This window comes from Vicugna pacos, chromosome 1 (assembly GCF_048564905.1).
Source record: "Vicugna pacos chromosome 1, VicPac4, whole genome shotgun sequence".
NCBI lineage: Eukaryota > Metazoa > Chordata > Mammalia > Artiodactyla > Camelidae > Vicugna > Vicugna pacos.
Window position 1 is genome coordinate 35618093 of NC_132987.1, and position 21154 is coordinate 35639246.

A 21154-nucleotide genomic window follows, 5' to 3' on the forward strand; every position below is an offset into this window, starting at 1 on the left:
ATACATACATATATTCCATTTCATATTCTTTTTCATTATATATTACTACAAGATATTGAATATAGTTCCCTGTGCTATACAGTAGAAACTTGTTGCTTATCTGTTTTATATATAGTAGTTAGGATCTGCAAATTTTGAACTTTCAGTTTATCCCTTCTCACCTCCTTTACCCCCTGGTAATTTTAAGTGTGTTCTCTAGTCTGTGAGTCTGTTTTTGTTCTGTAAATAAGTTCATTTGTGTCTTTTTTTAGATTCCACATATAACCAATATTATCTGGTATTTTTCTTTCTCTTTCTGGCTTACTTCACTTAGAATGATGATCTTCAGGTCCATGCATGTTGCTGCAAATGGCATTTATTCTTTTTATGGCTGAGTAGTATTCCATTGTGTGTGTATGTATATATGTGTATATGTGTATATATATATGTGTGTGTGTGTGTGTATACATCTCCTTTATCCATTCATCTTTCAGTGGACATTTAGGTTGTTTCCATGTCTTGGCTATTGTAAATAGTGCTGCTGTGAACACTGGAGTGCATATGTCTTTTTAAGTTACAGTTTTCTCTGGATATATGCCCAGGAGTGGAATTGCTGGATCATATGGTAAGTCTATTTTTAGTTTTTTAAGGACCCCTTGTGACTTGCAGGGGAATTTTCACAATGTCTGGGCCTTCAATGTCCTGCAAATGAAGGAGGAGAATGACCTCAAATCCTTGCAGTAGAACCCGCTTAGGTGGCACCAGCTGTCACTTCCAAAGGGAACAGCACGTCCACAAAAGGAAAAGTGATGGCATTAACTCATAAACCTGAAGAGAATGTGGGAAAAGCTTCTGCTGGCAGCTGGTGCCATTGTTGACGCTGAGAACCCGGCTGAGGCCAGTGTCCTGTCCTCCAGGAACGCTGGCCAGTGAGCTGTGCTGAAGTTTGCTGCTGCCACCAGAGCCGCTCCTGTTGGTGCCGCTCCTGTTGGTACCGCTCCACCTCTGGAAACTTCACTGACCGGCTCCAGGCCGCCTTCAGCCGTGTCTGCGGGTGGTTACGGATCCCAGGGCTGCCCCCTAGCCTCTCACAGAGGCGTCTGATGTTGACCTGTAACATGGACTCTGCGCTGTGTGGACACCGCCATCCCTGCAGCCAGAAGGGAGCTCACCCAGCGGGTCGGGTGTCATGATGTTGGCCTGGGGGTTCTGCGCACGCACGGCCGGATCTCCCGGGAACGCCCCCGGGAGGTCAGGTCTGATCTCTGCTTTCACAGAGATCCTGACGGGACTGAGAAGGAAGAGCAGGCGGCTGCTGAAAAGGCTGTGATCCAGGAGAAATTTCGGGGTAAGTGGGCTGCTCTAGGTCCCAGATTTATTGCCACTCAACTCGAAGTTGCAGATGGGTCCGGAGGTGCCGTGGCCTCCGTGCCCTCCAGCCGTTCCTGCTGAAGATGGCTATGACCTGCCCACTTGAGACCTGACTGCAGCCCCCACTGCTCAGGCCACTGGATGGGGAGGAACAGCCACTGAGTGGTCTCACACTGATCCTCCACGTACTCTTAAACAGAAAATGGAAATACGGTTGATGGAAAATAAAATTTCTTAAAAAAAACCAAAAACCTGTGAATAAAAATAGTTGTCCTGAGCCTCAAAAAAGCAGGCAGCTTGGTATGGTGTTAAGGAACAGGTACAGAGTTAGACAAATTGTAGTTCAGGTCTTTGTTCTGCCACTTACTTGCTGTAGAAATCCCGGCAGATTATCTAACCTTCTGCAATATCAGCCTCATCTGTAAAACATAAGGTCCGTGAGGGCAGGGACCATGTTTGTGTTGATCACTGTTACATAACCAGTGCCTAACAAGCCTGGCATTGAGGCACTTGGTGCCAAATCAAACAGGGTATGGGAAGAGTGTACTGAGAAAGAAAAACAGAGCAGCCCCTGACATTCAGAAGCTGGCCTATACTCACAGGTAGCCCACATCATTCTCCTGTTAGACATAAACAATTTAACAGAATATCAACCCCAGACAAGGTTCCTCTGAGACCATGATAACATGAGCCAAAGCAAAGCCACTGCATGATTTTTTTTTCTAAGCGTGGATAAATACAAGGTCACTGTGCCACCCACAAAATACCAAACACTCCCTCTCAGCCAAAAATGAGTGATGGATACTTCTTTACTAATTGCTGCTACATTCTTTTGCCTCTCTTCCTATACATAAGATTTATGGAGCTATCCAATCATAGACTTGCCTCTGCTTTTGACAGCATCCAATTTAGAGCAAACCTCTGCTTCTTAGACCATCCGTCCCCAAGCCACCCAACCAAAGCCCATATTCTATGATGGGCTTTTTTCTAGCACCCTCTTACTGAGATACTCCATGATTCCTCATGGTATGTTTGCATTCACTTAAATGAATAACAAACACAATCTGTTTAACTACAGTTGTATTCCTAGTGGTATTTGGCTCACCAGAAATGATAATGTGAATGGAAAAAATGAGAAAATAAACACTGTCTCTTCAGAGTGGTTGTGTCAAATCGATAATTAATTTACCAACATATATTGAGGGTCTGTTTTGTGCTAGGTGAAAGGAATACTGAGAAGAACAAGACCTGGACGGCTCTCCCGGAGCTTAAACCTGTGGACAATGCAAAGAGCAAATTTGTGATCCAATTTAATGTGGCTAGCTAGCATTATTATAGAGGCATGCACCTCCTGTAAAAATATTGTCAGATCATACCTGAAGGAGGTATGTTTTTAGACTTGCAACCTTCATAACTGTAAGATGATAAATTTGCATTGTTTTAAGGCACACATTTTGTGATAATTCATTATAGTAGCAATAGGAAACTCGTACAGCATGCTTAAGCTTAATCTTTAAGGGGGAGTGTCCCAGGCATAAGCAAAGGCAGATTAGTTCCTGCAGGACCTGACAGTTGTTTGTGTGGCTGAGTGCTTAAGAGTATGACAGGGTATGCCAAGGTCAGATCCTGAAAGATCTTTCTATTCAGAGAAATTGGAAATAATCCAGAAGATCAGAGACCACTGAAGGATTAAAACAGGGGAGTGTGACAAAATTACATTTGCATTTTAGAAGGATGGGTTGGAATCCTGAAGTAAGAAGAAGGGATTGGAGACTAAGTACCCTAGGCAAGAAATGGGAGGCCTTCTTTGATCACCTTCTGTAAGATGACCTTGCTTATTTCTTGAAATTTGGAGAAGACATAAAAAATATGGTCATGATCTTCAAATATTTGAAATTCTGCCAATCAGGGTGATTAGACATGGTCTGAGTTGCTCTAAGATCAAAGTGTAAAGTCTTCAAAAAATATTAAGTGCACTATGAGAAAGCACATTCTAATTACAGTGATCAAAAAATGACTCCACAAATAATTATTTCTTACATTTCTTTCTTTCATCTATCCAAAAAATATTCATTTGAGCAGTTATCATTAAGCATATGATGGTGAGCAAAAGGGACAAAGGCACTGCTCTCGATGGAGTTTAATTTCTTTGTGCAGTGTGGAATTGTTTACAGATAACTTTTATATAATTTAACCAATAAGTAAGCTCCCAATAGGGACAGCTGAAAAGTGGTGTTATATACATGTGCGAGGCAGGCTTGCAGTGAATTCTGGCAAGGGAAAATCGGCACGATGTAAGCCTCAGGCACCATAATACTAGAGCCCCAGTCTTCTCTCCCCATCCCTCCCACCGGCCAGGCCCCCCGCCCCGCCCCTCACGCGGCTCAGCCCCGCCCCTCGCCCAGCCCCGTCCCACCCCCATCGCTCACCAGTGCCCTCCCCTTCTTCCGTTCCCACCCGCCGCTTTAAGTCGCGTCTCTCAGCCCGCGGGATTTCGAGCCTTTCTCTCGCGAGGTTTTTGCAGTACCGGAGTCAGCTGTGGGGGCTGCTTGCGGGGTGAGAAGAGGTGGTTCTGTCGCGGTTTTCCAGAAAGCCTGCGCCAAGCTCAGAGGCGTTAAGTAGGTTCTGGGGTCTAAGACTCGGGCTGCAGTCGCGCGGGGTCCCCAAGGAAAGAGGGAGCCGGACTCTCGGTCTCGGGCCGACCTCGGGCCGCGTGCGTGCAGCGTGTGCGCCGCGGGCCAGCAGCCGGCGTGAGGTCTCACCGGCGGGGTGCGGGGTGCGGGGTGCCAGGTCGGGGTGGGTGATCCGCAGGCGTGTTGACACTGCCCGTTGGCTCCTGCAGTGCGGGTTTGAGGTACTCCAGACGCCGGGGTGAGGGTGGGGGTGTGCGGGGCGGCCTCAGTCCCGTCTGGCCCACCTGGAGTTCGCCCTGGTTGGCGGCCAGGTTATTGGCTCTAAGGTCTTGTAGTTGCAAACTCTGGAATGCGCTTGGTTCAGCTATTAACGGAGTCAGTTCGTCACAAGGTACCACATCGAATTGGTTTTTCTTGTTTGCTGCTTTACGGGGCTTGGCTGCCTCATTCAGAGAGGCATAAGAAAGATTTGTATAAAGAGGTGACTAGACAAATGTCTTAAATCTCAGTATTCTCTCTCATTTTTAAGTCAAAGTATACAGAAAAATGGAGTATATGACAGAATCTGTCACCTGCACACCTGGACACATGTAAGTTGCGTCCCTTTTACCCCATTCCCCTTAAATTTAAAAATGTTAACGTGAGTCTTTGAAACTTGTGGGGAAAATCGTTTCTTTTGATGGGCAGATTCTTTTGTCTTAAATGGGAAAAATGAAAAGCCTTATTTCCTGAGAAAATCGAATTCATTTTCCCCTGCAAAGTTTGTTGTAGTAAATACTGCTTTAAGAGTATTAAAATCTTCACTATACATAATTCTAGATTGCTATAATAGCCATTGGCCATATGTAGCTTTTTAAATTTAATTAAAGTGAAAATAAAATTAAACATTCAATTCCTTGGTCTACTACCCACATGTCAAGTCCTCGACAGTGCATATGCCTGGTGGCTGCTATATTGGACAACATAGACCTTAGAACATTTCTTTTGGGTAACATCAGTTATTCTTAAACATTTTCTGTCCCCAGTGCACTTAGGTTTATGAAACTCCCATCTTTTGTACTGCATCACTAAACATGATACCTTTCCATCCTTTAAAATATTTTCTGCTCTGGGTAAATGTGTTACATTTTGGCAGTCCCTGTGCTATACTGAGGCCTTAAAAGAATTGCCTTTGAACTATAAAGCAGTCTAATGATTATTGTTAGAAATGATTTAGACTCTTTAGATCCTTTGTACCGAATTATATTTTGGGGATTTTTGAAATTGTGGCCATCCTTGTTTTTTGCCTCACTATTCCAAGGTTATTTTTTAATCTACTGTATCTTTGAAGATTGCTCTAAGTTAGTTTTTTTTTAAAAGGCAGAGATATTATAGCCTAACTTGAAGGCTTTTGTTTGTTTCATAGTTTTTTAATTTAGCTAGTACACTTATGAAATCTCATTTGAAAAACGTATGCTTTATTTATTTTAGCTTGTGCTGCGATTGTGGTGTCCCAATTAGTCCAAATCCTGCCAATATTTGTGTGGCCTGTCTGCGAAGTAAAGTAGATATCAGCCAAGGCATTCCAAAACAAGTGTCTATATCTTTCTGCAAACAATGCCAAAGGTATGTAGTACTATTTTATCCTATTTAAAGTTGAGATTTATATATAGGAGAACCACTAGGATATGCTGAGATTACACTAAGATACATGGAATAAAGTGCATGTAATTGAGATTTACATTTTATTTATGTTGGCATAGCTAGAGATTTTAGAATGTGCAATTTTGTAGCGTACTCTTGTAGTTTGCCCTGCTACAAAGGTATTTGTATCTGTTCTTTCTCTGTTAAGGGATTAATAGGTTTGATGTATACAGTTAATTGATACAAGTTGATGTTTTTAAAGGTGACAGCAGATTTTAAAGACATTAATGTTAATTACCATGATGCTTTTATTTTTCCCTTCAATCACAAGAAGCCATGTATGATAAAAGGCACCTTATTTTTAAAGTAAGTTACTAATGTGTTTTAAAAATTGTATCTATTGATGTTCCCATGTAACTAAAATGACTATAGTTAATGGAAAAAAAGGTCAGTGTATCGTATCTAGGATGATCTGAAATGAAGACTGGATTTGAAGGCAGATTTCTTCTGAAAGTTAATGTTTTATTTCTTCTTTATTTTCTTTAGTTGACAGTCTAACATAAGCCTTTTTAAAGAATGGAATGAATTGCTTTATTGTGATATTCTTAGTTACCAGTATGAGAAACTGGCTCAAGCTTAGTTAGGAGAAAGGAATTTGTGACATGCTTCTGGTAGGACCCAAAATCCCTAGGAAAGTGGAGGACAAGAGTCAGGGCCATATAGCCAGGAACACCACCCAGAATTACACAGCAGAGACAACTCATCCAGTCAAAAACCACACAGACATCACTCTCACAGGATACACACTGCAGCCTGCGCTGTAGTCACCACTGTTACACACAGCTGCTGGTACTGCAGTCGCTGCCTCCCTAGGCCTTTGAGTAATACAGAACTTCCCAGTGTAACTTCCCAGAAAATTGTATTCCTGTGATTTCCCAAATGGGTTAGGACTGTAGTGGTTCTTAACTTTTTTGGAAAGGTTTGTGAATCCCTTTAAGAATTTGAAAACTGCATCTCCCCAGAAAAATGCATGAAACATGTACATATGTACAAACACAAGAAACTTGTGTATTGTTTCAGGGAGTTAATTATATACAAGCTTATGTATGCTTATTCAAATTTGGCAGGTGTGAGGCTTAATCTTTAACAAATATTTACAAGAGTGTAATAGAGTGAAAAAAACATTGGACGAACAATCTGGAGACCTAGATCGTCTTGAATTTCTCACAAACTAGCTCTTTGAGACTCTTGGCCACTTACCTTTTCTAAGCTTTTATTTCTTCATCAGAATGAAGGGGCTTTATTAGATAATATATGAAGTCATTTCTAACTCCAAATACATGCTTGTAACAAAGAAATCTGTATAAGGTTTTTCAGTGAACCTTTAAAAATGAAAATCAGAATATTTAATTAATAGGTAGGCCAAAAGGGAAAAAAAAGCATTCACAAATGTATCAAAACACATTAGAAGTATTATTATTTAACAAACATGTTGAGCACTTACTGTGTATTAGACACTGTTTTAAGTCCTGGGCTGGCTGGGCTAAAAAACTTAAAGTACATGCATTAGGGATTTAAATTTTGATTTTAGTCAAGTTTTATGTAAGATTTTATTTTATTTTACTTTTTTTATTAATAGTCATTTTACAATGTTGTGTTTATGTAAGATTTTAAAACTTCAGTTTTATAATTTAAAATTTGGAAAGGGACTTGAAATAGATAGTTTGAACTATATTGATACATAGTATTAGGTACTAATTTACCTCTTCTGTGTGAGAAATAAGCAGTTTTTAAGTATTTTACATGTACATTATAAACCATTTTAATGCTATTTTCAAGGAAGTGTTGGGCATTTTGTCATCCTCACTGGAATTCTTATTGGTGCTTGAAGTAATAAGACCTTTTAATGAGTTGTTTCAAATTGACTTTCTCAAATACTCAGATTTTACCTTTTTAATTAAAGCTATTGGTTTAACTGAAAGTTTTCTAGAACTATTAAAATATGTTTGGGTTAAATGCTTCAGATCAACCTTGAATATTATTATATCTGGTTAATAATCATTGTTATGTCTATATATTCAGATGGAATTTTTTTTTATTTCTGAGAGATACTGGGTTTCAATATATTATCTTTTCTCTCAGATATTTCCAGCCACCAGGAACTTGGATACAGTGTGCGTTAGAATCCAGGGAACTTCTTGCTTTGTGTTTGAAAAAAATCAAAGCCCCTCTGAGTAAGGTAGGTCAAATAGCTAAAATCAGTTTTTGTTGGGGTTTGTGTGTTTTAATCTCTCATTTTCAGAAAACCGTTGTTTGAGTAGATTTTCCAAAATAACTTAAATGCTACTATTGGTAAGCATGCTACTACAAATGCTATTTTCATTTTTAAAGTTATATATATTCTCTTCTTACGGAAATGAAAATCTTTTTGCTTTAAAAGATTTAGTTTAGAATCAAATTTTTTCATTCATTATTTAATGAGAACCTCTTACGTGCAGTAATTTTGTCTGAAAATATATAAAGCCATTGCTCAATGTAATTTAAGAGGTTATAGTATTAGGACTGTGGTATTCTGTTTTTTAAAATTTTTCATTACTGCTCTGGAAAAAAAAATTTATGCCTATTACTTAAAGTTGGTGCACAAATGTCTCCCCCCAAAAATAGGGTTTGTTAGTCTAGTTAACCTCTCTACATAACACTTTCAATTTTACTTCTTTTTTCTTTAATAGAGGTACTGGGAATAGAACCTAGGACCTCGTGCATGCTGAACATGTACTTTACCATTGAGCTATTACCCTCCCCCACTGTTCTCTTTATGTTAAACTTGGTGGGCTCTTGATGGACTCTTGGTTTGAAGGCCTTCAGATTCTCTTAAATACTGATAGTAATAGTTCTTCAAAATTTCTCCCTTTATTTTCCTTTTTTTTTTTCCTCCCTGGAATTTGTATCAGTCATTGGCCCTACTGGCTTAAAACTTTGCCTTTTTGCACTTGTATTGTTTTTAATCTTTCTGTCATTTTCCTGTATTCCTGGCAATTTACTTTATTTTCCAATTTTTGTCTTCCTTTTTTTTTTTTAAAGTAGTAACATTTTAAGTTTAGAGTTTTTAATGTCTTTGATGCAGTCTATTGAATTTTTCTAAAAGTTTGATAATGGATTGTTACTGTTTTTTACTTTCTTTCTGTTAACTGATTTTTCTCAGTTTTTTGGATTCAGTTTTTTATGTAACTTGGTATTTTGCTTCCATACTTCAGGCTATTGTCAAATGTTATTAATAATTCACTAGCATTCAGCAGATGTTCATTAAATGTCAGCTCTGTGCCAGTCTGTTTTTGGTGATTAGGAATAGTACAGTGAATAAGAGAGAAAAATCTCAGTCTTAGGGAACTTTTATTTTAGTTGGAGGGAAGGGTGTGGCATAGGCAATGAACAAAATAAGTAGGTATATTAAAAAGTGTAAATTCTGTGGAGGAAAAAACCAGGAAGGGAATAAGAACTGTACAGGGAAAAGTTGGAATTTGGAATACAGTGGTTAGGGGAGGCCTCATCGATAGGGTGACATTTGAGTAAACATTAAAGGCAGTAAGGGAGGGAGCTGCAATCTGGAGGAGAACATTATGGAGAAAACAAATATAGTGGCCAGAGGCAGGAGCATACCTATGTGGTTAGAGTGGAGTGGGGAAGGAAAAGTAATTGGGGATGAGGCCAGAGAAATGATGGAAAGTCAGAGTAGGTCAGGCCTTCAGGCCTTGTAGACCCTTTGAAGACTGATTTTTACTCTGAGTATAATAGGTATAGAGGGCATAGGCAGAATAGTAAAATGAATGATTTACAGTTTATCCGGTTCCCCCTGGGTGTGTTTAGAATAGATGTGACGGGGGTGGGCACCTTTAGGAAGCGATTGTAATAATTGTGAGAAATGATGGTATTTGGATCAGTAGTGGAGGTGGTGAGAAGCGGACAGATTCTGGATGTTTTATAGATAGTCGTTAGAATTACTGATGAAGCTGGACGTATGTTTATGAGTTGGAAGAGTCAGGGATGACTTCCATGGTTCTTGACTTGAGCAACCAGAAAGAGGGAGTTGCTGTTAGCGAAGTAGGAAAGGCTTCAAGAGGAGCAGGTCAGGTGGGAGAGATAAAAGCTCATCTCAGAGTGGTACTTAGGTGTCTGTTAGACATGGAAGTAGAAATACTGAGTGAGGAGCTGGATAAATAAGGAAGGGAGTGGCCCAGACTGGAGATAATGAATTTGGGATATAGATGGTATTTAAAGCTATGAAATTGGAAGAGATTTTCTAGGGATTTTTATATAGAGAAGGGGAGGAATTTGAGTACTGAATCCTGGGATCCTTTAATGATAAAAGTTTGGGACGGTGAGGAAAAAAATCAGACATTACTTCTCATCAGCTGTAGGGAGAGCAATTGATATAATCAGGAGAGGTAGAAGGTGAAGGGAATGTTCAGCAAAGAGACTGAGGGTTTAGGAGATTTGTTAGTGAGTGTGGAGCTCCAGAGGCCGTAGTAAAAGAGTTTCAGGATTTGGGGAACAGTGTTAGGTGGACAGAAAAGGGAATATGTGGAACCACATGGAGATCAGAGTGGGAGATGAGGGGGTGACTGAAGTGTCTGAGACAGTAGTGAAGGATAAAGGGCTCAATAAGGTGGATAAGTCCTGTTGTCTGAGGACAGATGGTGTGGTCAGGCTGTGTTGGGGGATGGTGAAGTAGATGACAAGAGTCCTCCCTCTATTCCTGCAGATGGAAGTTGGAGGCTGAGGGAAGGGCAGTCTTAGACAGTGCCCATGGAGTTTCCTTTTGACCCCTGCCTGCAGGTGGAGGCTGAGGGAATAAGAAGCTGTCTGTCACCCTCTGTACCTGGTGTGGCTTGTTGATTACTAGGCTTTGCTTTAGGGGAGCCAGACATATGAGGAGGGTTTTACTCTGCTGAGCCGGATCTGCACTCAGACAGGTTCTCACCAGACAGGTCTTAAGAAAATTATCATCTACCTGCTGTTGTCCCCTAAATCTGTTATCTGTAGCTCAGATTTCTCCATAGAGCTCCAGATCAAATGTATATCTTACTATCCACTGAACAACCTCACTTGGATATCTCAGATAAATCCTCTTAAACTAAATGTGTGAAATCAAATACGACATGTTCTTCCCATTTAATCTGTTTTTTATTTGTGTCAGAAAAATAGTGTTACATAGATGCCCAAGTTGAATACTTGAGCGTCATTCTAGAATCTTTTTCTCCTTTCCACATCTGGTTATTATTAAATCCTCCAGATTTTATATCCTAAATAGGTCTTGGATCTTTCTGCTTCTATTACTTGCAGCCCCTCTCAGTTCAGCTCATCTACGACTCCTGCCCAAATTACTGAAACAACCTCCAGTTTTGTTCTGCTTCTTTCCTCAAAACACCCATTTTAATCATTGAGCTACATTCTGTTCCTCACTTACGGCAAACTGTTTTTGGCCTCTGCTGACTCTTCTGATTTAGCAGTGAGTTATCGTTATGGATTCAGTATTCAGTGCATGAGACTCCCTCTAATGAAAGTTGATTCTTTTTTTTTTTTAAAGCCACATACTTAATATAGAGAGAATAATAGAGGTAGAAACTTTTGTTCATGAGATTTCTAGTAGATGATGAGGTCATCAGGTCTTTGTTTTCTATTCAAGACTGTAATTTATACTCCAAAAACGGTACATTGTTTTTAGGGGAAAGGAGTTTTCTATGCAAGTATTATAGTTTTTGCTTGTATTATACCAGTTGCATTAATATATCATGAGATTTTCCTTTTATTTGCTGTTTTTGTTGCCATACCTCTGATGATAAATCTTAAATCTTTTTTTTTTAGCTGATAATGTTGGGTAGATTAACGACAGATTGCTTGAGAATCTTTTGAAATCTGTTCATTACTGAATTATTCGTTCATCTTTTTTCTCCTCATTTGGGAACTTATGTTTTTTTGTGTTTTATTGAAGGTGCGGCTTGTAGATGCAAGTTTTGTTTGGACTGAACCCCATTCCAAGAGACTTAAAGTTAAACTAACTATTCAGAAAGAGGTAAGCTATGCATAATTTTCTCAGCATGGTTAAAGTGTAAATGAGGGCCTGTTGGGAAGTTACATTGTGGCTTGAATAGCTAAAAAGGAAACGGATATACTCTTTTTTTTTTTTAACAGATACACTCTTAATTTTAGCCTTTTGTTTTCTTTTGGATCATCTGCACAGATTATCATGTCACAAGTGAAAGAAACCATTGTTCATGAGTAGTAGGCTGAGATAATCTTCTTAAAATTATTTTTATTTGAAGTAAGATTGAAGTAAAAACATGAGCTAAGGCAGTGCTTCTCAAACTTGGCTGATTATCATGACTCAGGGTGCCTGAATGAAACTGGATTCAACTAGATGTAAGATCCAGGAATCTGTAAAGTTTCCTGGTGATTTCTGATGATTGACTGTGTTTGAGAACAATTAAATTAAGGAATGTTTTCTTTTTTTGAGAGTTTTCATGTCTTCTAAGGATAAATTTTATACACACACATGCAAACACACATATATATAGCTATAAAAATTCTTCAAGGAATATTCTTGCAACCACTTCACCTAAAGGTAAATTTGAAATGTTAATCTAATAAATCCTATGAATTAAACCTACGTATCTTTCCTGAAATAGTATAATTTATGGCTTTAAGTATAACTTTTATTGTTGATGTCCTCAAAGCTATTATGGAAAAAGACTTTAAGTTCAGTGTTAAAGGATCATCTTTTAAGGAAAGTATTTGTTATTAAATAGAAAGGAAAGAATGAAGGAGTGTGATTGTTTTCTTTATCAGGTAATGAATGGTGCTATCCTTCAGCAAGTGTTTGTGGTGGATTATGTTGTTCAGCCCCAAATGTGTGGAGACTGCCATAGAGTAGAAGCTAAGGATTTCTGGAAGGCTGTGGTTCAAGTGAGGCAAAAGGTAATAAGAGGAAGATCATGCGTGAATCTTTCATGTTGTATTTTATCTTTGCCAGTTACAAATAGAGAGTAAAACTTCCTCCTTTCTCTTCTATCCAAATCCTTCAGGCACCAGGGATATTCCAGGTCCCTGGGGCATTCACCTTTAGAAACATATCACTACTATACTTTAGATAATCTTTAAAGATTGTTTTTGTTTTAAAAATCAATGTGCTATATCTATAGATGGCTTTTTTTCCCTTTTGTTTATTAATCTAATAATACATTTATGTTTAGACTTTGCACAAAAAAACTTTCTACTACCTGGAACAGTTGATTTTGAAATATGGGATGCACCAGAATACACTTCGTATCAAAGAGATTCATGGTGAGTTAAAATGTAAAAGCATTTGAAACAATGTCAGAGTTTATTTCAACTATCCCAAGGAGTCTTTTATCTTTACTGATAATATCTGGAATAGTACTGTCCAAAAAGAACTTTCTGTTAGGAAGAAAAAAATCTTAGTGCTTTAGATGCAACCAGTATGGGAGCCACTAGCCATATATGGCTTTTGGATATTTTGAAATGTGGTTGGTGCAACTGAGGAACTAAATTTTTTAATTTTTTTCTATTTTAATTTAAATTTCTGCTAAATAGCTACCAGATGAGTAAACCAGTAACTAAATTAATAGGATTTAAAGTGGTATGATAGAAATTCATCGAAAACGTATTTTATGCAGAGATCAGTTTCTGATTGGAAGAAAATTATTTTTGAGATCTGTAAGTTGCAGTATTTTTATTTTTCATGTACCTATAGGCATTTGTAATGGATACATTAAATCAGAAGGCTAAACTCAGTAATAATAAATAGTGATATACAAATAATATAGATTCCTTGAAGCTAGAATTTAAAACTTTTTGTGTAATTTCATAATGGCTTAGCACTTTCTGTTGTAGGATACTTATATATACTAGTTGATGGATGAATATTTCTTTAATCATAGAAAATACAAATATTCTTTAGCAAACTCTTAAGTCTCTTGATAAAAGTTAGTATTTTTAGTTGCTGGACATGTACATTATTTTCCTAGTCTCTAAAGTACAGGTTTAGAGATGGTTATTCTTGAAGAAATGATCAGATTCTTGTACTACTTATTTTAAAAGTGTGAGTTCCTCTGTTACTTGCTAATCTGTTACTCATTATCTCATGTGTCTTGAGAAAAGTACTTAGAAATGTGGTTTTGGGTCCTTAAACAGGGAAAACTGAGTATTAGTGTGTCATCTGGAGAAAATCTTTTAAGCTTTCTATCTGACTTGAGTACACTACCTGTAGGCAGAAAGTTAACAGTCTAAATTGGTGAGATAGAGTTTACTGAATTCTTACTGTGGGTAAGATATTTTGCTGCCTGCTTAACATGGTGTCTGTCTATTTGTGGCTAGCCATCAGGCAGAAATTTTTACCTTTGTTCTGAGTAACAATGTGTTGATTAACTCTTGGGGATTAGGAGAGACTAATATTCTAGCAAAGGAAGCAGAAAAAAACGCCCTGAGCTTTATTCATTACCATGCTGAAATATCCTCACACAGAATTTTTTGTAGCAAAAGACTTGGATAAAACATTTTAGGACATGCTTTTGCAGTCACTTTCAGAGCCAAAAAACTTTTTTTCATCCAGAGGAATTAATCTGCTTTTTTCCCCCTACTTGTTCTTGGTATGATGTAAATGAATCTTTTGTTTACTTGTTTGTAACTTTGATTTTAAAATCATAATAATCGTGAAAATTAAAATAGAAGTATATGTAAATAAAGGAGCTCTGTCCATTTATCCACTTGTTATTCCCAGATGTAGACCTTTAAAACAAGATAATACAGTATGTGCTCTTTATATATGAAATTTGATAACATTTGTTTCTCATGTATGAGACTTTTCTGTAATATTCTGTGACTTGCCATCTTAGAATACTTGGGAACCTTCCTACATCATTGAAGATAATCCTATTTCATCATTTTTAACCACTGTGTGTATTTGTTAATCAATATTTTTTAGTTATTTAGTTGTTTCCTATTAATTTGCTTGTAAGATATTCCAGGTTTTTGCTGCAACAGACAATATTGTAAGAAACATCCTTATGTTTGTGCATAGTTAGTGTTTTTTCTATGGGACTGAGTTCAAGAATTGAAATTACTAGACAAGAGTATGTGAATGTTAAATTTTTATATGTGCTGCTAGAATGTCTTCCAAAATAGTGCCAGTTTACAGTGCCATCTCTTGTGAGAGTTTCCATTTTTCCGAACACTTTCCAGTGCTGCATATGATTTATTGGACTTACTAATTTTTCCGTGCTAATGAAGCAAATAAAGGAATCTTGTTTTTATTTGCATTTCCTTTATTATTATCAAAGGTTAACACTTTCATGTGTTTTAGCCATTTATGTTTATCTAATGTGAATTTTCTGTTCTTCATGTATCTATTTTTTCCTTATTTATTTTGTGTCTGTTATTCAGGATATTAATCTCATTATGTATGTGTATGTCTGTATAAAGTGGAGCGTGTAGCTCATGCTCCTGAGTGTGAACCTGAGAGAGCAGATACTTGTCTTAGAAAGTCTCATGTCTTTTATCATTTAAATTTTTCATTTTTTAATGATACATTTATGGCTTATAATTTTGTCTTACATAGGAAAGTTTTTTATACTCCCAAGATTATTTTTTAAAAAGTAAATTTTTGTTTTACTTTTGGATCTTTAATCTTACCTTTTAAGACTTTTTCCCCAGAAGGTTACCTTTCATTGTTGCAGTATCTACCTACCAACTAGTCTGTCTTCTCCTCACTAATTTGAAGTATCTCCTTTTCTGTATATACTAAATTCCTTTATGCACATGGCTCAGTTCTAATTTATTGTATCTCACTGCTTCTATCACAGTATGTAAATTATAGTTTATAATGTGTGCCCCTTTCTTTTGCAAAACTTGATTGATAGTAAGAGCATGGATTCTTGAACAAGATTTTTTGGAGTTTGAATCTCTGTCCCACCAGTTTTTTGCTTTGTGACCTTAGGCAAGTTTTTTAACTTCTTTCAGCCTCAGTTTCTCCATCAATATACTAGAGAGGATGATAACACCTACCTCAAAGAATTATAGTGAGGGTTAAATAATTTTGTGTAAAGCCCTTAGAACCGTGCTTGGTGCGTAATCACGTGTATTCAGTTCTTTTCTATACTTCAGTGACATACAGTTTTCCTCAAGATTTTGAATGTTTCTTGTTTTTTTTGGACTATTCTATACTTTTTGTTATTATGGATAGCAACTTCTTTCATTACATTTTTCTAAGTGATTATTGCTAATATTATGGAAAGCTCTTGATTTTATATATTGATCTTTCTGAAATTTCTTAATATCAGTAATAGTTTATACATTATACTCATGTATCATTACATTATACATGATACTCTTGATTTACTAGGTAAATTATTATATGTACACAATAATAGTTTTATTTCTTCTTTTGCAGTATTTTTCCTCTTTTTTTTTTCTCTTTGGCTAGGAGTGGAGAATAGCATTGAGTGGTAATGTATCAGGCATTACTATCTTTCTGTGTTTTCCCCTTAAGTAGAGTATTTGTTGAGATTTCTGCTTGACATATGCATACATAGTTACATACATATTTACACTGTTCTGTCCAATCTTGCTGTCAGTTAATGTTTGATATTGAAAGAATTCGAAAGTTTTCCCCCTTTCTGCATAGTGTTTGTTAATTAACCTCTTGAAGTTGTGTAAGAACCTGCCCATTAAGCCATCCAGTTTGATATGAGGAAAGGGAATAAAGGCTTTTCAACTGCTTTGTTAGAACATTCGTTTCTTTCAGGTATTCTGCTGCTGCTTGAATCAATTTTAATAGCGTTTTCTGAGGAAATTAGCCTTTCATCTAGCTTTTTACACTCTTGGCATAAAATTGAACTATATATATCATGGTGTTAAGTCTCTATCGCTATGTCTTTATTGTCGTTATTGTCTTTTCTCCTCTCCCCTCAATTCCTCTCTTCCCTGTCATATTTGCCAAAGTTGTCTATTATGTTAGTTTTTTCAGAGAGTTAGCTTTAATTTTATCAAAAAGCCTTATTTTTCTTTTTTCTTAATTTTTGCTTTTATTACTGATGTTAGTTAAAAATTTTTTTTAATTGAGATAGAATTGTAGAATTGACATATAGCATTGTATTAGTTTCAGGTGTACAGCATATTGATTGAATATTTGTGTATATTGCTAAATGTTCACCCTATTGAATCTAGTTAACAAACATTACCACACAGTTTTACAGTATTTCCCCTTCTATTTAGTTTTTCTCAGTTTTCTTTTGTTTGAATTAATTGAGCTTAGTTTATTTTCAATTTCTAATATATAGACTTATAGTTATAAATTTTCTTCTGTGTATTATATTGACTGTAGCTGGTGCTTTTAGCTATGTTTTCCTCTACCCATTGCATATTTCTTTCGTTTTCTGAGCAAGCATCTCAGCTATTTTATTTTCTTGGGTTCGTGCCTCACTGTAAGAGTTGCTGAGTCATATGGTAAACTTATCTTTTTAAGAAACTGCCAAACTCTTTCCTAAGTGGCTATACCATTTTATTGTCCCATCAGCAGTGTTTGAGGGTTCAAGTTTCTATATTTCCTCACCAACCTTTGCTATTGTTTCTTTTTTTGTAAATAGCCATTCTAGAGGATGGTGTGAAGTAGTATCTCATTTTGGGTTTTTTTTGTATATATATATTTATATTAAAGTATGATCAGTTTACAGTGTTTTGTCAGTTTACATTGTGGTTTTAATTTGCATTTCTTTAATGACTAATGACGTTAATTATCTTTTCATGAGCTTATTAGCCATTCCTGAATCGTTCTTGGTGAAATAGCTATTTAAATATTTTGCCCATTTTTTAATTGGGTCATTTGTCTTACTAAGTTGTAAGAGTTTTCTTAAAATATACTGTGGATACATGTCCCTTATCACATATGATTTGTAAATACTTTCTCTTAGTTTGTATTTTCATTTTCTTTTCTCTTTAAAAAATTTTTATGAACAAATGTATTGTGGTATAATTTCTGTATGGTAAACTATGCATTTTTCAGATGTATAATTTGATGGATTTTGATACATGTATATATGAAACCACCACCACAATCAAGAATACCTAACATTTCCATCACTCCCCTATATTTTTATTTTTTAAATGGGGTCTTTTTTAAAAAAATTGTGATAAGAACACTTAAGAGCTGCCCTCTTAAATTTTTAAGTGTATAATACATTATGGTTGTCTATAAGTACAGTGTTGTACAGCAGATCTCTAGAAGTTAATCATCTTGCTTAATGCCCATTAATTAGTTGCTCCTCATTTCTCCCTCCTTTCTGGCAACCACCATTCCACTCTTTAATTTTATGAATTTGACTATTTTAGGTATATCATATAAGTGGAATCATACAGTATTTGTCTTTCTGTGACTGGCTTATTTCACTTATCATAATGTACTCAAGATTCATCCATGACGTTGCACATCGCAGAATTTCCTCCCTTTTTAAGGCTGAATAACATTCCATTGCTTGTATATATCACATTTTATCCATTCAGCTGTTGTGGAAACAACCTAAATGTCCATCATTTTGGCTATTGTGAATAGTACTGCAATAAACATGGGAGATACTGATTTCAGTTCTTTTGGGTGAATGTCTGGAAGTGAGATCATATGGTAGTTCTATTTTTAATTTTTTGAAGAACATCTGTACTAGTTTCCATAGTCGCTGCACTATTTAATATTCTCTCCCGTAGTGTACTGAGTTGTTTGGAAGAATATCTCTACAAACATTACTCAGCAAGTAGTTTGCTTGTGGTTACCCATTTGCTGCTGATTTTTAATGCTACTGCATTGTGATCAGATAACACTGTATTAATCTCTACCTTTTGGAATTTATTGAAGTTCTTTTTTTTAATCTTAGTATATGATTATTTTATGAATGTTTTATGAATTTTTGAAAATAATATATATTCTTTCTTGGCACCACGTTTTGTCATTTCGATTAAATCAGCCTTGATATAGTTCGTTATTCAGGTTCTATGCATCCGTCCTATTTTTGGTCAGTTTGGTAATTTTGGTTTTGATGTTCTTATACAAGTCTCCCACAGTGATTGTGCATGTGTTAGCATTTGTTAATTTCGTCTTTTCTTTTTAATAGTTTTTGTTTTCTGCATCTCAGTGCTATGTTATTAAATGCATTCCTATTGTCTTCTTAGTAGATTGTTCCACTTTAAATAGAAAATATCCATTGTTCTGTTTAATGTTTTTCTCTTCCCTTTTGACTTTGAATTTTATTTTGTCTGGAATTTAAATTGTGAATCTTGTTTCTTTTCCTTATCATTTGTCTGATTTATCTATCTTTTTGTCAGACAAGTCTTAAGTGATATGATATCCCTAATGTGCTATGGCTAGAATATTATAATTTAACTGTATAATACACATTTAAATCATGATATAGTCATCTTAGTAGAGGAAAATCTTACTTGGCAGAATTATTTTAATATAGCTTTTTTTTTTTTAAAGATGGTCTGGATTTCTATTATTCCTCAAAACAACATGCTCAGAAGATGGTAGAATTTCTCCAGTGTACGGTTCCCACTAGGTATGTTCTGAACCTTCATGTGATTAAATCCAGGGAGCTTGGAGTGAATTTAAAATAGGTCACATCCATTCTCCAGGCTTAAGCAACTTATCTCAAAATATTTAAAATTATACTAAGAATACTTACACAGTTAGAAGCATTTACTGGATTAGCCACTTTAAGGGAAGCATTAAACCAAAGAGCATTAAGAATCTCTTTGGGAAGCTAGACTGTGATAGTAAGCCCTGTAGTTCTGAACCACTGATTGAACATATTTAAATAAGAGAAAAGAAAATTGGGGGTAGAGGACTATGGGGAGAAACTTCATGGAGGGTGAAGGACTTAAGATCTTAAAATGGGAAATTTTCAAAAGTAGAGTTTATATTGGAACATGAGATTAGTGTAAATGAAGATGGAATGGGCATTAGTGTTGCTTTTAATGGATGCTATATATAGACTAGATTGATCTAAGCCAAGGGAGTGTTTTGTAGGTTTTTAGTAGATAAAGTTGAAAATAGGTAGGGTGCAGTAGATTAGTGAGGGTTTTTAAATGAAATAGATAAAATTAGCTTTATCATACACAGCAAGCATCAGGAAGCTATTTCAGACCTCAGGCAGTGATGATTTGATTTAATGAAAGTTTATATTCCCGAGACTACACAAGTAAGCACCTTTGTCTTTTATTATGGCTAACTTTTTCTCTTAACAGATACAAAGCTTCACAGAGACTCATCTCTCAGGATATCCACAGTAACACATACAATTACAAAAGCACTTTTTCTGTGGAAATTGTTCCAATATGCAAGGTAATTTTCCTCATTTAATTAAACCATGTCTTTCTTATGAAAGAGTACAAGTAAAATTAATTGGTTTATATGTAATTATTAGCTCCTGATTTCCTTCTGGGATTGGTTAAGCATTTATAGTAACCTCTTTCTTAAATGATTTCTGACACATTTTTAGGCATGTTAAAAAGATGTTTGAAAGTAACCATGCTTAAAATTATAAATTTTTGGTGTACAGTTCTTTAACTATAAATATAACTTTTAATTATGAATCTTTGGTGTGCAGTTCTTTACCATGTACATTCCTTAAAATTTGTGATCCTAGTGGACACATACAGTTCTATGAAACTATGAATACAGGAAATGACTTTAAGATAAATATCTTAACACTTTGTGGAATGTGTTCAAACTGGATTTTGGCTTGATAAAATTAAACAGTATTGTGAAAATGAGATCATAGAATTATTTTTGTGATTTTAAAAATATAATCTGAGTAACACTTAAAATGTAGATTGTCATTTCATTAATTTTACTAAGGTAAAAACCCTGCTTCAAAAAATAGAAATGAATTAAAATACAATGAATAGTTATTGAGGATCTATTGTATAGAAGGCTGTTTGTTAAGGATTATATACTAGAGGTCTCTGCCAAGTAGGAATGTGTCCGTATTTAAATCATTAGTAATGATAAATGCCATAATTTGTAGTGAGCATTCTACATAAAGTTTTTATCTGAGTACTTAAGTATATTTCACCTCTTCATGTCTCACAACAACTGGTGTATCATCATATCATCATTTTGAAGATGAGGAAATTGAAGCTTAAGGAGGTTAGATGACTTGCCCAAAGTTACGTAACTACAGAATGATGAAAGCAGGATTTGTGTCTAGGTTTGTGACTCTAAGGCTTTAAAGCTGTCGTCACTAATCTATGGTGTAGTACAGTATCAGGGATGAAATGATGGCGTAAAACAGTCAGCAGATTTTTTTCTGGAAAGGACCAGAGAGTAAGTATTTTCAGCTTTTAAACTATGGAGTCTGTTTTGCAATCACTCAGCTGTGCTGCTGTTGCACAAAAGTAACCATTGATAATAGATAAATGAAGGGTTGAGGCTGTGTTCCAGCAAAACTTTATTTACAAAAATTTGGCCTAAGGGTCTTATTTTGCAG

At 36.0% G+C, this 21154-nt stretch overlaps 1 protein-coding gene and 1 pseudogene across 1 annotated transcript in view; both read left to right on the plus strand.

Moving 5' to 3' along the window:
• The first annotated feature begins 514 nt into the window (after positions 1-514).
• LOC140696119 (small ribosomal subunit protein uS2-like) lies at positions 515-1515 on the plus strand (annotated as a pseudogene).
• Positions 1516-3817: 2302 nt separating this feature from the next.
• NMD3 (NMD3 ribosome export adaptor) overlaps positions 3818-21154 on the plus strand; it is a 30256-nt gene continuing 12919 nt past the window's right edge. Inside the window, exons 1-9 of the mRNA XM_072960299.1 lie at positions 3818-3968; positions 4513-4573; positions 5454-5588; positions 7749-7845; positions 11596-11676; positions 12450-12578; positions 12854-12944; positions 19144-19222; positions 19911-20007. Of these exons, the coding sequence (XP_072816400.1) occupies positions 4530-4573; positions 5454-5588; positions 7749-7845; positions 11596-11676; positions 12450-12578; positions 12854-12944; positions 19144-19222; positions 19911-20007 (753 nt within the window). The 5' untranslated portion in view covers positions 3818-3968; positions 4513-4529. The remainder of the gene's footprint in view (positions 3969-4512; positions 4574-5453; positions 5589-7748; positions 7846-11595; positions 11677-12449; positions 12579-12853; positions 12945-19143; positions 19223-19910; positions 20008-21154) is intronic.